Raw genomic sequence first — 17,206 nt, 5'->3', positions numbered from 1 at the left:
ATTTTCTTCAAGGATTGTGAACAATGTTTAATCTCTTGGGGTGGATGAAAATTCCACAAATACTCAAATTTTTAAGGAAATCAAGCAAAACTCTAGAATATCGTCTGTTCCCTATATCTGCACAATTGTGAAAGTACCCTGGCTGGCTCCCTTCCACTGATATAAATTCTCCATCTCTTCCCTTTCCTCCTCTCTTCCCCTCCCCGCCCCCGCCACCTTAGCCTAAGCAATATAGTACTTGTGCCCAAGAAAGTATTGCTATCCCTATCATTTCAAACCCATTCCCAACCAGATTTTTATCTCTGTTTCTGAAGGAATTACTTGATGCATTTGCTGCTTTGTTGGGAACCTGTTCGATGTGCTCACTACTGAGGGGAGGGGGGAGGGTTAGCCGCACCTCAAGTCTCGCATGAGGCTTGTTAATTTTTGACCTTGTCTATTTCGGCCCTTCCAATCCAATAGTTGGTTTGGATCTATGTCTTCTTTACCACTCTCTATTCAAAGATGTCTTGTGCTCGTACCCAATTTTTTCCTGTAATGAAGTGTTCAGCTGTGAGTGTCACTGCATAATTTAGAGACCTGGTATTCATGTTTCTCTCTTCCACCCACCTCATAACATCGATGTTCTTTTGAAGGAATGTTGCACACTCGATCCCAAATGTGAGCTCAGTAGTGACCTAACACAAGATTAAAATAGCTTCTGCCTAATAGTCAAATACCCTTGATGTATTCTAGTGTTTTAGTTTCACATTGACTGAAAACTTCCAAAAATAATCCTTTTCCAGCTTTGCTATTCCATCTTTGCTCACAGACACTCCTTCCCTGTGTACATATTTCATGATCCTTCCACTATGGATTTTCAAGATTTATCAACACTAAGTGCATCTCCATGGTTCCTCTACTTAATTGGTTTGCCTCTTTGAATGTTATTGACCTTTTTATATTGTCAATGGGCATATGACTTTGTCATCATTACATTAATTGCTCTCTCCATTTCTGAATAGACACACCATCAGGGGACCCAGAACAGACTCGAGTGGAACTCCACTGTCACTATCTCCTAGCCACAGCTTTTCCAATTGTCACCATGTGTTTCGTGTTGCTAAGCTAGTTTTCAACCCAGCTAGCTAATTTGCTATTGATCCAATTAACCATTAACTTTTATAAAAAGCTTTGAATGGCTCCTAAATATATACCTTGCACACAATTCTAGTAGATTGAGACCTGACTCGTCAATTGTAAAACCATGCTGAAAAAGTTTGTCATTGAATGATAGAAATTACAGCTCAGAAGGAGGCCATTTGGCTTTTTTTAGCCTATACCAGCTCCTCAATTATAGCTATCTACTCCTCTCTCATTTAAATGACTATTGACACCAATACTCTAGAACAGACTAGTCTTAAGATAAAAATTATTTCAAATTTAAGCCAAATTAATAGTTTGTGAAAGTGCATAAATAATAAATGCCTAAGGCAGCAAGCTTTACATTGATTAGTTTAAATCTTTTTCAAATCACAAAGTGGCATTTTCTTGAGTACAGATGATTTCATCCCCTGATTGTAGCAGTGTCGGAAACAAAGTAATACAATTCTGGAGCATTCAAGAGGTTTTAACACTAAAAGGGTGTCTTTACATTTTTCAAAGTGAAGAATTGACTGCATACAATGTAAAAAAAAAAATGATTCTATTCGATGCTTGTACACTTACAGATGAATTCGTAGGGGCTTCGCCTCACCACACAGATTTTCACCATATGCCGCAAAGTCCAATATTATCTGTGCAATCTCCAGTCGCCTGCTCCAGGATAGAGCGTTCAATTGTACTTCAGAACCAGGACGTTGCTGACATTGTGCGCACACCAATGGAACACCAATCCGTAAATGCCGACAGCAGCCCCACAGAACTCCAATTGAGGAACCAGATTTCTACTTCCAGTGAGACCTCGAGGTCTGAGGAGACGGTGAAAGAGACTGCAGAGAATGCCGTCGCAACCACCGTGGAGCTGGTGGTAGAACAGCAATTGAAGTCCAAGATTTCCAAAACTAACAATAGACTTTCCACCTTTGACAAAGATGAAAATGGATCAATAAAAGATCCAAAAACAAAGGAGTTTACTGCAGTATCTGGAGTCGTGATTGAGGCAAAGAACACTAGCAGACAGGAGACTACAAAAGATGATGGACCAATTGATTTGAGAGTGTATGAACTGAACTCTGACAGTGGCAAATCGACCCCTTCCAATAATGGAAAGAAAGGTGATTATTGTTACATGTGGAGTATCCGTGCAGAGTATACATTGGGGGGGGGGTCGTAATGGAAAATAACCTGATGGGCCATATTAATCTTAAAATGATAAGCACGCTTGCAACTTCTTTTGGTTATCAGTGAAATCTTGTCAATTTGTGATTTTTAACTAAAGCAACTGAGATGGTAACTGAATTTCTAAATCTGTACGTTGGCCCATATTTATTAGTAAATAATTCGCTGATCCCATTACCATACAATGTTGCAAAGTTAAAACTTTAGGTGATCAATCTGACACCATTCAAAGTCAGTGTTAAGATAAAGGTATAATAACGTGTTTTGTCTTTAAATTTTGCTGTGCGGGAATGGAAATAGAACCATTGAGGTTCAGGTTATCTGTTTGGGCCAAAAGAGATGGGGACCCACAAAATGGAAAGTAATCAACAGAATAAAACATTTGTGGTTTGAAAAATTCATCTTGCACTTGAGCAAGAGCTGATTGAATATGGATTTGGATAATATTTTATATTGGATCATTTCTCCAGCACTGGGATCTAGAAAGAAATTTAGGTGCAACAGAAGAGATGAGCATCTCTCTTTTGTTTGAATTCACAAACAAAATGAGCATTTTTAATCCATTCCCAACTACACAAATGTCTCCCTCTGGACATTCTCCATTTTTGTAAGCCAACAAATGACATGCTAGAGGATGGAGCTATCATGATGATGCCGAAAATGTTAATAGTGTCAACTGTGACTCAGTGGGAGCACACTCGCCTCTGAGTCAGAAGGTTGTGGGTTCAAGTCCCACTCCAGGGATATGAGCACAAAAAAACCTCGGCTGACATGCTCCCAGTGCAGTGCTGAGAAAGTATTGCACGGTCGGAAGTGGCGTCTTTCGGATGAGACGTTGAACCGAGGCCCCGTCTGCTCTCTTGGGGTGGACGTAAAAAAAATCCCATGGCACTACTTCGAAGAAGAGCAGGGGAGTTAACCTCCGTGTCCTAGCCAATATTTATCCCTCAATCAACACAACAAAAAACAGATTATCTGGTTATTTAGTCACATTGCTGTTTGTGAGAGCTTACTTGTGCGCAAATTGGCTGCCGTGTTTCCCACATTACAACAGTGACTACGCTCCAAAAGTACTTCATTGGCTGTAAAGTGCTTTGAGATGTCCCGTGGTCATAAAAGATGCTATAAAAATCCAGGTCTTTCTTAGATCATTGCTGAGTAAAGAGCATCAAAAAGTGGGATCGCATTTAGCCTGGCCATAAGGAGACATGCATTTCGAAGTTCCGTGTATCTTAAAAATATTTCTAAACACTTGTCTGTACTGTTGGACAATAGGAGCATTCGGTGGGGAGCAAAGTAACTAGCTTCCTGGTGGCAGGGCGATTTTAGTCAAAGTAACTAGCTTCCTGGTGGCAGGGCGATTTTAGTCAAAGTAACTAGCTTCCTGGTGGCAGGGCGATTTTAGTTTTTCCCATTGTTTTCAGAGGAAGTGAGTACGGCCATGTGGACCCCCGGTCACCTAATTGTAGAAGTATTCATCATAACTACATTCAATTATGTCAGCGGTGTCGTATGTCAGTGGTAAATAGTCTTTAATTAAAAAGTGCTGTGCTGCAGATCAAGGGACCAGTAGTATGTGGCCTTAAGTAATGACTGCTGACTGCATGTGCAGTATTGAAGTGCACCTGCGGCATTACCAGTTCATTACTGGGCCACACGCTATGCATAATAATGCACTGCACAGAAGATTTCGCCCTGCTATTTTTAGAGCAAGATCCTTTCATGCTCACTATCATTTGCGGTTACGCAACTGGAAATGTTTTATTTACGTGGGGGAAGAGGGTTAGCTTGATTTTTCTGTCTGCCATCTTTTTACTGTACACTCGCTCTCTGGTCCCTTCAGACTATATAAACTTGATTCGATGATTGCTCAGCATTTATTGTATAATTGCTATGTTGAGTCTTCCCCCACCCCTACTTTCTTTCCAGTGTTTTATTTTCATTTAAAGGCTTCTTTCCACACACCCAAGGTGGATACATGCCAGAGTGCTGCACCTCAAGCGGACAGTGAGTGTTTGGAGAGGGGGTTGTGCATCAGCAATGTTGCCTGTAGAGGGTGGCCAATGTTTTCTTGGTTTAATTGCACATTCTAAATGATCAATTATGTAGTTAAGTAGGAGCAAATTTGAACAAGCTCCTGATTAGTCCGCTGCCATGGTTACACTTTGTAGATTGTTAGATGCTTGTGGAATAATTAAGCCAGTAACAATTGTTGAAAATTATTCTTGTCCAAGAATATTTTTTAAAAAAAGAATTGCTCTGATACCCAGTGGTATTAACTGGTGGATAGCTGAGGGATAGTCCAGGGAGGCTTAGCTTCATCCCAAGTCTGATCTTGGCTGAGAAGGTGACTGGTGCTACAGTTGGTTTTGGCCCTGAGTTGGGAACGGGGAAATTGGCCAGGGTTCCCACAACAGATGGGTATCAGTGAACCCATCCTCCTTTGCTGGGAAAGCTCTGTGTGGATATTTGAGGAGCACCAATCGGGCTCCGTCCCAAGTGATCCTGCGGTCAAAGAACCTGCTGACACTCCCTACCCAGGTTCAGTTGCATGGGGTACTGAAATGTGGCTGGTTCCTGTGGAACCACAACCTGGCAGGGAGTCTGCACTTTCAGGGAAAAAAGGGGGGAATTTGGTACAAAAATAAGAGGAACAAAAAAAATAACAAATTTGGACCATAATGCCAAATGGATCACTAAATGCTAATATATCAATCCGGAAGTTAATTTAGAAGAGGCTGGGGACATTTTGGAATTTCGTATTTGATGAGTAGCTTAATTTTTCCACTTGTTTATCACTTGACCCTTTCCTTAAAAGAAAGTTGAATTTCACATTTATGACCACTTTCAGTCTAACTAATTCTTTATTTATTTCAGGGTCCAGCACAGATATCAGTGAGGACTGGGAAAAAGACTTTGATCTGGATATGACGGAGGAAGAGGTCCAGATAGCGTTGTCTCGGGTGGACGTGTCAGGACAGGTACACTACTCTAGGTTTTTGTCTTGGGTGTGAATGTGTGGGTGTCTTTGTGTTGCTGGCAATTACTGTCTACACTCTACTTTGCACAAGTCTAAGGAATTGGACCTGTTTTGTAGGAATCATCTGTGCCTGTTGCAAGAAACACTACTAAAGATGGGGTGGGGGGGGTGGGTGGGGGCTGTTGGAGGGGAGATTTTCAGCTTTGCTGTCTGGATGGTAACTTGGCAGAGCGGATTGGATCGAATTGGCAACCTGTGGTAGACAATTTATAGTTCCATTGATTTCCTGCGACTAACGGTGAGCAAGGTCACGAGATTCGGACATAGTAACACGAGGAAATATCGTGTCTGTTCTCGGTCTTTATAAGCCCACTTATATTTCCGTTGAATTTTCCAATGGTATGCAGATCGGCAATCTGCTTTTCCCTCCCTATGTAAACAGACACTGTGCTTCTAAAAATAATTCATAATGTTGAATGTGATAAAGTACTTCGATAAAAAGCAGGCAAGTTTGAAATAGTGTTCCATGTATATAAATTAAGTTAATTTGGAAACCGTAGTAATATTTTATATTGGAGGGTGCCGTTCTGACATTGTCGTGCCCACATAGTGTCACTGCACATTAAAGGTTGTTGGCAGAAAAGGTTAACATAACATAAGAATTAGCCCCTTGAGACTGCTCTGCCATTTCAATAAGATCATGGTTGATCATCTACCTCAACTCTACTTTCCCGCCCGATTTCCATATCTCTTGATACCTCAAAATGCAAAAATCGTATCTATTTCAGCCGAGTATGTACTCAACGATGCAGTATTCTCAGCCTTTTGGTGTAGAGAATTCCAAAGATTCACAATCTTCTTGTGTGAAGATGATACTCCTCATCTCAGTCGACCCCCTATCTGGAGACTATGCACCTTAGTGCTGGACTCTCCAGCCAGGGGAAACAAACACTCAGCAGCTACCCTGTCAAGCCCCCTCACAATTCTACACTTGGAAAGCAGGTGGCGTTTATACTCATACATTTAATAAAATTGCAACAGTTATCATCATCATCATCATATCATAGCCGGCCCCTCGAAATCGAGGAAGACTTGCTTCCACTCAGTGAGTTCTCGGGTGACTGAACAGTCCAATGCGGGAATTACAGTCTCTGTCACAGGTGGGATAGACAGACAGTCATTGAAGGAAAGGGTGGGTGGGGAGTCTGGTTTGCCGCACGCTCCTTCAGCTGCCTGCGCTTGTTTTCTGCATGCTCTCGGCGACAAGACTCGAGGTGCTCAGCACCCTCCCGGATGCTCTTCCTCCACTTAGGGCGGTCTTTGGCCAGGGACTCCCAGGTGTCGGTTGGGATGTTGCATTTTATCTAGGAGGCTTTGAGGGTGTCCTTGAAACATTTCCTCTGCCCACCTGGGGCTCGCTTGCCGTGTAGGAGTTCTGAGTAGAGCGCTTGCTTTGGGAGTCTTGTGTCGGGCATGTGGACAGTGTGGCCCGCCCAACAGAGTTGGTCGAGTGTGGTCAGTGCTTTGATGCTGGGGATGTTGGCCTGATCAAGAACACTGACATTGATGCGTCTATCCTCCCAGGGGATTTGCATGATCTTACGGAGACATTGTTGGTGGTATTTCTCCAGCGATTTGCGGTGTCTGCTGTATATGGGTCCACAATGTTTGGAGGATGGAACTGCCCCTCCCCTCAGTATTTGGAGGATGGGGATGGGCTGCCGGCTCCAACAGTTAGCATACTGTACTTTTGGCTTCACCAATACCCTTTCCTAACTGTTTGCTCAGGATAAACCAGTGTCCTGTTTCACTCTGAGCTGAGCTTCAAGCCACCCATGTCCTATTTGTCACCGTGCCAATATGCTTCCCTCTCTGCAGCATTGCCAGCCTAGCCACTATTTAATTCCCTCTGCTGCGGAAACCCTCGTCCATTCTTTCATTGCCTCAAGGCGATTTCTCAAGTGACCAAATCTCCTGAACTCTCTGTCAACACAAACTTAAACTTGTCCAAAACTCTGCTGCCCACCTTGTGTCTTACTGACTCGTCACCCCTATTCTTGCTGACCTGCACTCTGTCCCAGCTCACAATTCAAAGTTCTTGTCTTCCATCATTCCCTCCATCTTCTATCTATGAGTCTGGGCTCTTGTGTATCCCCTCAATGCATTCCTCACTTGGTGGCAAGAGTTTTCAACAATTTTGCCTCCAACCTCGGAAATGTCTTCCCTAATACAAAATAAAAATACTACAGATGTTGGAAATCTGAAATAAAAACAGGAAATGCTGGAAATGCTCAGCAGGCCAGGCAATATCCGTGGAGAGAGAAACAGATTTAACATTTCAGGTCGATGGCCCTTCAATGCAGCCTGACCTGAGTATTTCAGCATTATCTGTTTGTATTAACTCCTTCCCTAATCCTGTTCAATTTGTTACTTCCTTTTCCTCTTAAGAAATTCTCCAAAACCTAGCTTCATTGTGACTTCAGCCGACTCCCCTAAATCCTCTCCCATTTGGCCTGTTTCCCTAAATCCTCTCCCATTTGGCCTGTTTCAGTCCGATGTGCAGTGGTTTGAGATGTTTGATTTATTACTTATTGCCTGCTAATTAGGGGAGAGGCAGGAAAGAACAAATGTCATTTGAAATACTTTGTTTTATTTTCTGTGGTATGCAATAAGAGCTTATTTTATGTTACATTATTGAGTGATCATTGTGAAGGCATCCTATCCCAAGCTCTCAAATATTAGTAAGGCACTCGCAATGTTTCCTCTTTTTTTTTTTGGCCCGCGTGACCCCTTTAACGAGCTGTGCAGGTCGTTGAAAATTCCACACGTGTGCAGTTTTTCTATTTAACAGCCAGCTCACTGTGCGCGGGATGGCTGGACTGCTGTGCAGCCGCGCAGCTTAATCATCATCATAGGCAGTCCCTCGGAATCTAGAAAGACTTGCTTCCACTCCTGAAGCGAGCTCTTTGGTGGCTGAACAGTCCAATACCAAGAGCCACAGACTCTGTCACAGATGGGACAGATAGTCATTGAGGGAAAGAGTGGGGGTGGGACTGGTTTGCCGCACGCTCTTTCCGCTGCCCGCGCTTGATTTCTGCACACACAAGGTGTTCAACACCCTCCCGGATGCACTTTCTCCACTTAGGGCGGTCTTTGGCCAGGGACTCCCAGGCGTCAGTGGTGATGTCGCACTTTTTCAGGGAGGCTTTGAGGGTGTCCTTGTAACGTTTCCTCTGCCCACCTTTGGCTCGTTTGCCGTGAAGGAGCTCCGCATAGAGCACTTGCTTTGGGAGTGTCTTGTCTGGCATGCGAACTATATGGCCTGCCCAGCGAAGCTGATCGAGTATGGTCAGTGCTTTAATGCTGGGGATGTTGGCCTGGACGAGGACACTGATGTTGGTGCGCCTGTCCTCCCAGGGTATTTGTAGGATCTTGCGGAGACGTCATTGGTGATATATCTCCAGTGACTTGGTGTCTTCTGTACACTGTCCATGCCTCTGAGCCATACAGGAGGGCTGGTATTACTACAGCCCTGTAGACCATGAGCTTGGTGGTAGATTTGAGGGCCTGGTCTTCGAACACATTTTTCCTCAAGTGGCCGAAGGCTGCACTGGCGCACTGGAGGTGGTGTTGAATCTCCGCATCAATGTCTGCCTTTGTTAAGAGGCTCCCGAGATAATGGGAAATGGTCCACATTGTCGAGGGCCGCACCCTGGATCTTGATGACTGGAGGGCAGTGCTGTGCAGCGAGGACAGGCTGGTAGAGGACCTTTGTCTTACGGGTGTTTAGTGTAAGGCCCATGCTTTCATATGCCTCAGTAAATACATCGACTATATCCTGGAGTTCAGCCTCAGAATGTGCGCAGATGTAGGCGTCGTCTGTGTATTGTAACACAACGACAGAGGTTGGGGTGGTCTTGGACCTGGCCTGGAGATGGTGAAGGTTGAACAGCTTCCCACTGGTTCTGTAGTTTAGTTCCACTCCAGCGGGGAGCTTGTTGGCTGTGAGCTGGAGCATGGCAGCGAGGAAGATTAAGAGGGTTGGGGTGATGACGCAGCCCTGTTTGACCCCGGTCCGGACATGGATTGGGTCTGAAATGGAGCCGTTGGTAAGGATCACGGCCTGCATGTCATCGTGGAGCAGGCGAAGGATGTTGACAAACTTTTGGGGGCATCTGAAATGGAGGAGGACGCTTCATAGACCCTCGCAGTTGACTGTCAAAGACCTTTAAGGTCGAAAAAGGCCATGTATAAGAGTTGGTACTGCTCCCTGCATTTTTCCTGCAGCTGTCGCGCTACAAAGATCATGTCCGTTGTGCCCCGTAGGGGACGAAATCCGCACTGACTCTGGGAGGAGCTCCTCGGTCACAGGGAGAAGACGGTTGAGGAGAACTCCAGCGACAACCTTCCCAGTGGTGGATAGCAGGGAGCTTCCCCTGTAATTGCCGCAGTTGGACTTGTCCCCTTTTTTTAAAAAAAAAAGATGGTCACGATCACTGCATCTCTGAGATCTTCCGGTATTCTCTCCTCTCCTCCAGATGAGAGAGATGAGGTCATGTATCTGCGCCAACAGCGCCTCTCCGCCATACTTTAGCGCCTCAGCAGGGATTCCATCCGCTCCCTTAGCCTTGTTCTTGAACTGTCTTACGGCTTTCCCTACCTCGTGCAACGTTGGGGTTTCACTGAGGTGGTGACGGGTCGCATGCTGCGGGATGGAGTCGGGAACATTGGGCACGTGCTTATTGTGGCGTATTTGGATTGGAAAGAGGGAGATATTTACCGTTTTAAAATTCAATTGACTTACCTTTTTCTGCCCAATTCTCCATATATTTTTGCATTGTGTGGTAATGAACACTTCTAAAGTGATCAGAAGTGGAGGGAAAAAAAATCCCTTTTTTTAATAAAAAAAAAAATGACAGCTGACTATCAAGTTGCAGCTGCAACTTGTCAACATTTCAGTCGTGTACAGTATGAAACTTTGACGTCATTGCTCGTGCGATTGGTGCTTTTGAATAAAGATAGTTCACCTTTTTGGGGATTTGTAAAATATATCCTTGCTGCTTAATTATACAAGAACTGTTGAATGCCATAGACATGTTTTGTCTGACTCGTTCTAATTTTAAAAAACCTGGCTTGTTTCAGCTGGAAGATGAAGACTGGGAAGATTGGGAATAAAATGGAATTGGACATTGCTTCTTCAGTTGATTTCTTGAATTCTTTCATTCTGATGTAATGAGCATTGTGTTTATATTCTTAGCATGTAGTGTATATACAGGTTTCCTGTGCCATTGCTTCAATAAGCTTGGGTAACATCTTTTATACTGCATGCTATTGTATCATATAGCAGGCATTTTAGCATGTAATTACAGAGAACTATGGAGCATGGATTATATTTCATTGTTTAGACTAAAGTTATATTCAGTGAGACATTGCTATTACTGTTTCTAATGGTGTTCTGTTTTTGTGTAATTAACAGCTGGTTGGTTGTGCAATATATATTTTAAATTATATATGCATTTTCTAGCTTTCAGATATGGGAAACCATTAGTTTTGTAATTCGAATTCCCTTGGATCTTTTACAGATTTGCACTTACATGTATTAAACTTAAATTATACAAGGTGAATTGACTAATGCTTTTGGTGTTTAAGCATTTTGTAAATAAAACAAAATGTTGGCTAAAAATGCTAATTGGACATTGAATTTCTCCATTTTATTGAGTAGGGATGAAGCAAACGCTCTTTTTTAAAACTGGAGGGTTCCCAAAAAGAGTTTTATAATGTCTGAGCTACCAGACATTTTAAATCTTAAGTACTGTATTTTAAAAAAAACTTGTAAGTTGCTTGTAACCAATCATATACACCTACAAATTTGATCCTCTCTAAATTTTGAATGGGGACCACTGAAACAGATCTATGGGAGCTTTAAGGCACCATCCAAATTGCAATTGTCAACATTTGTGGGGAAAGATATCAGAAGCCTGAAAAGGTTAATGTGTCAACTGAGTTGAGGTTTGTAATTTTTCAACTGAAGTGCACATTGCTAAATGTTCCAGCTTTATGGGGGAGGAGGGGTTGGAGAGAATCGGGAGAAGGTACATTCAGATTGTTGTATTGATCCTACGTAAGGAGCAGGAGTAGGCCATTTGGCCCCTCGAGCCTGTTCCGCCATTCAGTAAGATCATTGCCAATCTGATCCTGGTCTCAACTCCACTTCCCTGCCCGCTCCCCATAACCCTAGACTCCCTTATCCTTCAAAAAATCTGTCTGATCCTATTGCTGGTTTACGAAGCAAGAATGACAGTAGTTGAGAAATCTGCTGGCTCATTCACCATTCCTGTTGGAGACAGCAGAGCAGCAGGCCACCTCTGTAGAGCCACCCAGGGAATAAAAGGAAAACAAAACAGTCCAGTCTGCTTTGGGGAACCTGAAAGCTGCATTACTTGAGTGAATTGAAGGCACTAATCGTGTTGCTTGCTGATTGTGCCGTCACTGCCCTTACCATTGTTTCTGCACATACGATTAAATTGCCCATTGGTTTGCAATGTGCTTGAGGTTAGAAAAGGTCAATGCAAAACAGGTACAATTTATTCAAAAACAAAATCACTGGTTACTGGAAATTTGAAACAAAAACAGGAAACGGATACTCAGCAGGTCGGGCAGCATGCGTGAAGAACACGAGTCAGTCAATGTTTCGGGTATGGGTTGCTTCCTCAAATGTTTTATACCCAAAATGTCGACTGACTTCTTCTCTCAATAAATTCTGCCTGACCGTGTTTTCTGTTTGTTTTTCTTAAATAAACTTCTTCATTTTAATATGCTACATGGTACAAATATTTCAGTAAAGCTTAATGGAAGATGCATGGCTTTTCAAAAAAAATTGTACTGTAGATATGTTGAAACTTTGTGCTTCTAAACTCTAGCTGCAGATCGAATGTGAGTTACTTAACACTAGCTTCAAGTACTGATGGCTGACCTGTCCCTGCTGGATGCAACATGTAGTGATGAATTGAGTATCATCTAACATTAAAGTTTACTTTCTGGGGTATGATTTCACCCCCCCCCCCCCCCCCCCAACATGTACTGGTGCCAATACCCTATATAAACCCACACTATACTGATGCAGATGGAAACGGGGGCAACTGCACTTTCTGTGGTAGAGGCTTGGTTGTAAATAAGACTTTACAAAATGGAGAAAAAAATTAAACAATAAATCTGTGACTTATTACGCACTTGGTACAGTATAATGAGAAGCCTTTATTTTGATGGATGCAATGTTTCTTTCAAAATTGGCTATGACAATTCAGGTGTCCTTTTTGTATGTGTATAAGCACTGCTGTCACCTCAATAATTTACATTTCTTGCTAGATTTTTATCAGACTCATTAAAAAAAACCTCTTAAACTAAACATGTGGTTTGAGATGGTATTTTGCAACCTGGAAAGAATGTTATGACCTGTGGGATTGTGACTGACATTTAGAGTAACCAAAGGTGGTCTCGTGCTGTGCTCCACCGCATGGTGCTGTAGTGTTCCAAAGTCCTGGATACAGAATGAAGCATGTGACTTACTTGCATTACATTCTCGAGTTGTACCTTGCCGATATCGCCCTGAATTATCTTCCCATTCTATACTTTTCAGCATCTAGGTTTCATTCACCAAGTATAGATCACCCATGTAATTGATTATGGATTTATAAAACAAATAGTCTGTGCTTGTACATATTGTTACATTTTTTTTCCCCAAAAAGCATTTTCATCAAACTTAGTGATGTTATGATAAGACTTTAGGCTTGTATTGAAACTGAAAATTGTACGTGTCCTTTCGTGTCGAAAACCACTGACTTATCTTGTCGGGCTTAACAGTGCTTGAAAGTGCAGTTGTTTGTCAAGTGCCTTGATATCACATCTTTTCAAAAATTAGCGGCATTCAAATGTCACGAGTTAAAATAGTGCTTTCATATCTGCCAAATACATTGGTGGATTTCACTTAACTTTCTGTATTATAAGCCTGTGTCTGTTGTAACTGATACTGTTAGCAAAAATGTCGCTGGCTTTAAAACTAATGGTCTAAAATACTGATTAGATTTTGCATGAATAGACTGTCGGTTCACAATGGCGGCAACAACAACTTATATTGCTGTAGAGCTGCGTTCATACAGAAGCTGCCTCAAAGCACTTTAAAGTTGAAGAAAAGTAATGAACACTGAGCGAGAGAGAGAAGAGAAAACTGAAAATGTTGAAGAGCAAACAGCAAAGGCACATTCAGAGAGAAACATTTGAGGAGACTTCTGAATATTTGTGCTTTTCATCTTTACATTTGGAGTGCTTTTCTTCTGATTTCTAGAGCTCTTGTCCTCTCCTTTCTTGCCTTAGTACACACCACTTTATAGAGGAAATTGTGGAACAAAGAACGGTCATTAAAAAACATTAAATTATGCTCCATCTTGAGTTGGCAGCAATATTGAAATATTAGACTGAAAAGTCAGTGCTATGGAAGATGAATTGCCATGTGTTACTATAAACCTTTACAATAATTGCCTTCATACGTTGCAGGCTTGCCATATTTATTGCTGATTAGCATTTAGTTCTTAAACAATCTGTAGTCTTTGGAAACATTCTTGTGCCTTTCCAGATTGAAGTCTGCTAGTTTCACAAACTCCCAATCCCACCTTGCTGGGAGATCTCAATGTCTGTTTTCTATCAGTTATCTCAATCACTGGTAAAATAGTAAAATCAGCATATATAGTGCAAATATCTACAAAGTCCTGGGGTTGGTTAATTGTTATACTATGTGATACGGTTCTTGTTTTAATGCTTTAGGATCTAAAAGTGCTCGATGTAGTCGATATGAGCATTAACTTCCATTGCCCAGTAATATGTCTGCAATGAACCAGGACTGTGTGGTCTCTGACCAGACTCTGGCTCCATGTTTTGGCAAACTGAGCCTCAACAGTCCAATCAACTTAGTCCTGTTTATGCTTGTTTATTTCTGATCGACTTTCCTGTTTGAATTTGGTGGACCTGAAGGCTTGCAAAGGGTTGTTCTTGCCACTGTTGCTTCATTGCTGGCACTTCTTCAATACTGCACTGAGGTGTCATTCTCACCTGCGTCAGAAGATCGTGGGTTCAAATTGCACTCCAGAGACTAGAGTATGTAATCTAGGCTGATGTTTCACTGCTGTGCTGTTGGGGATGCTGTCTTTTGGGTGAGTTAAAAGAAAGACTTCCATTTATATCGTGCCTTTCACGACATCGGGACATCCAAAAGTGCTCGACAGCCAATAGAGTACTTTCGAAATGTAGTCAACCAGCTTTATGCTTTATCAAATACTTTTGGGAATCATGATATATAACATTAATTGGATGTTTTCATCCACCAATTCTGGTGACTTCTTCGAAGATCTACCCTCACTGGAGTAGAATACTATGTGCTGCGACTTTGGGGATATAGTGATGAGTAAGAGTATGTTGGGTACCATGTCTGCAGCTTAAAGGGAACAAAAGTTCAGAAGCATCTTCATATCAATAAAGTAAAGATAAGAAAGTTTACGATGTGCTGTGAAGGCTATTGAGGCTCTGGAGTGGGTGCCAAATTTTATCGCTCTTGGTTATGAGGATTTACTCCCCAAGAATTCATAGAAACTTACCGCACAGCAGGAAGTCAATTGGCCTATTGTGCCTAAGCTGGCTCCTTGAAACAACCGATTCTCATCCTCAACTACCTGTCCCAACTCCCTTTTTAAAATGATTAATGGAATCTGCTTCTCGTAGAGCGTTCCAGATCCTGACAACTGAGTGGAAAAACATCTTCCCTCTCTTTTTTTGCCAGTGATTTTGAATTTATGACCTCTAGTTATTGACTCACTTGCCAGAGGAAATCGTTTTTCTTTCTACTCAAATCAAAAACCCATTTTCAAAACCTTTTATTAAGTCACCTCTTAACCTCTGTTCCAAGGAGAACAGTCTTAACTTGCCCAACCCCTCCTCATAACTGATGTTCATTCCTGGTAAACCTTCTCTCTACCCATTCTAAAGCCTTTACATCTTTCCTGAAGTGTGGGGCCCAGAATTGTCCACAATGCTCCAGCCGAGGGATAACCAGTGATTTATAAAGTTCTAGCCTGATATATCTGCTTTTTATATTCTATTCCTCTATTTTCAACCCAAGTAACCCAAATGCTTTTTTAACCAACTTGCCATACCACCTTTTAAGGATTTGTGTATATGGACACCATAGCTACACTTCAAAATCATGTAATTTATAGTATACTGTCTTTCTCCATTCTCGTCCTCCCAAAATGCATCACTTCACACTTCTCCGCATTGGGCAGACGCACAGGTTTACAGGGGAGCGGGATATGGCTAAAGTTTTTAAATTGTGATTTATTCAGTGTAGTTAGATGGGTTATTTCAAAAAGAGTGATGGTATAAAACTATTGATGGGCAAAGAGTTAGGTTAAACGGCATGAAGTATTTATTTTCAGAGAATGGTTTGAGGTGGGGTTTGACAAGTTCCTGACTAGATATTTCCAGTTATAAGGGATAATTTATGATTGTGATGAACCATGAGCAACTTGATCATCTTGAGTTTGAGGTTTTAAATTTTTGTCTCTCCAGGAGATGGTGCAGTTGGGATTAGGGGGCAGGTGAATGATCAGATTGCACTGTTGATTGGATGGTCTTTCTCTTAAAACCGTAGAACTCATCTTCCTCAGCCTTCCCTCCTACAATCTTCAGACTACTAATACCCAAGCTTGCTGTCACCTAATTACTATTTCCTAAACTGCTTCCTCTCTCTGTCTTGTGACCTTCGCGGTGTGTGTCCTGTGTTATGGCTGTCGCCCATTACTAGTTACTTGATTGAAAAAAAAACTAATGCACCCAACTCTGTCGGAATCTCATACTTGGCATTGGGAGATTTTTTAAAATAAAGCATTTTGCTTAATTTCCTACGTTCTCATTACTTGATTTTAATTATCTGAAAACTATATTCCCTTTTTGTGTTTGCATAAGGGTATCTCTCGACATCCTAAACTTGACTATCTTATTTGAATTGTACTAATTCTTCCATGCCACCACTTGAGTGGAAGAGGGTATTGATTAATGCATCATCTGCTAAGGTATAGCTTGGGTCAGATCTGAATCCATATAATGCCACTGGTGCCTTTTTCCTACAATAACCAGAGATAAGGTGGTCATGCTGTTTTTGTAGTCTTTGCCTTGACTTGTTTTGGAAGCTCTCCCAATAACATGATCTATAATCAGTAAGCAATATTAAATGAATATGAAAGTTTAATTGTAAATATTTTCTCTGCTTGTAAATTCATCTACAAAATGCAATTTTTCCCGATATGTTTAATTTTCAATTCTTGGCTAAAGAAATGGAAGAGTCCTATGGATACATAGAAACATAGAAAATAGGTGCAGGAGTATGCCATTCGGTCCTTAGATCCTGCGCCACCATTCAATAAGATCATGGCTGATCATTCCCTCAGTACCCCTTTCCTGCTTTCTCTCCATACCCCTTGATCCCCCTAGCCGTAAGGGCCATATCTAACTCCCTCTTGAATATATCCAATGAACTGGCATCAACAACACTCTATGGCAGGGAATTCCACAGGTTAACAACTCTGAATGAAGAAGTTTCTCCTCGTCTTAGTCCTAAATGGCCTACCTCTTATCCTAAGGCTGTGTCCCTTGGTTCTGGACTTCTCCAACAACGGGAACATTCTTCCCGCATCTAACTTGTCCAGTCCCATCCGAATCGTTTGTTTCTATGAGATCCCCTCTCATCCTTCTAAACTCCAGTGTATAAAGGCCCAGTTGATCCAGTCTCTCCTCATATGTCAGTCCAGCATCCCGGGAATCAGCCTGGTGAACCTTCGCTGCACGCCCTCTAGCAAGAACGTC

The 17,206-nt window shown here is 42.1% G+C and overlaps 1 protein-coding gene across 8 annotated transcripts in view; it reads left to right on the top strand.

The window, feature by feature from the left end:
- Positions 1–16,246, top strand: part of bsdc1 (BSD domain containing 1) — a 44,330-nt gene extending 28,084 nt beyond the window's left edge. For all 8 annotated transcript variants that reach the window (XM_070898874.1, XM_070898876.1, XM_070898872.1 and 5 more), the window contains 3 exons: positions 1,710–2,255; positions 5,197–5,300; positions 10,442–16,246. In XM_070898874.1, the coding sequence (XP_070754975.1) occupies positions 1,710–2,255; positions 5,197–5,300; positions 10,442–10,474 (683 nt within the window). In that variant the 3' untranslated portion in view covers positions 10,475–16,246. The remainder of the gene's footprint in view (positions 1–1,709; positions 2,256–5,196; positions 5,301–10,441) is intronic.
- Positions 16,247–17,206: the final 960 nt, after the last annotated feature.

This window comes from Pristiophorus japonicus, chromosome 14 (genome assembly GCF_044704955.1).
Source record: "Pristiophorus japonicus isolate sPriJap1 chromosome 14, sPriJap1.hap1, whole genome shotgun sequence".
NCBI classification, from domain to species: domain Eukaryota; kingdom Metazoa; phylum Chordata; class Chondrichthyes; family Pristiophoridae; genus Pristiophorus; species Pristiophorus japonicus.
This window is presented reverse-complemented; position numbering and strand designations above follow the sequence as displayed.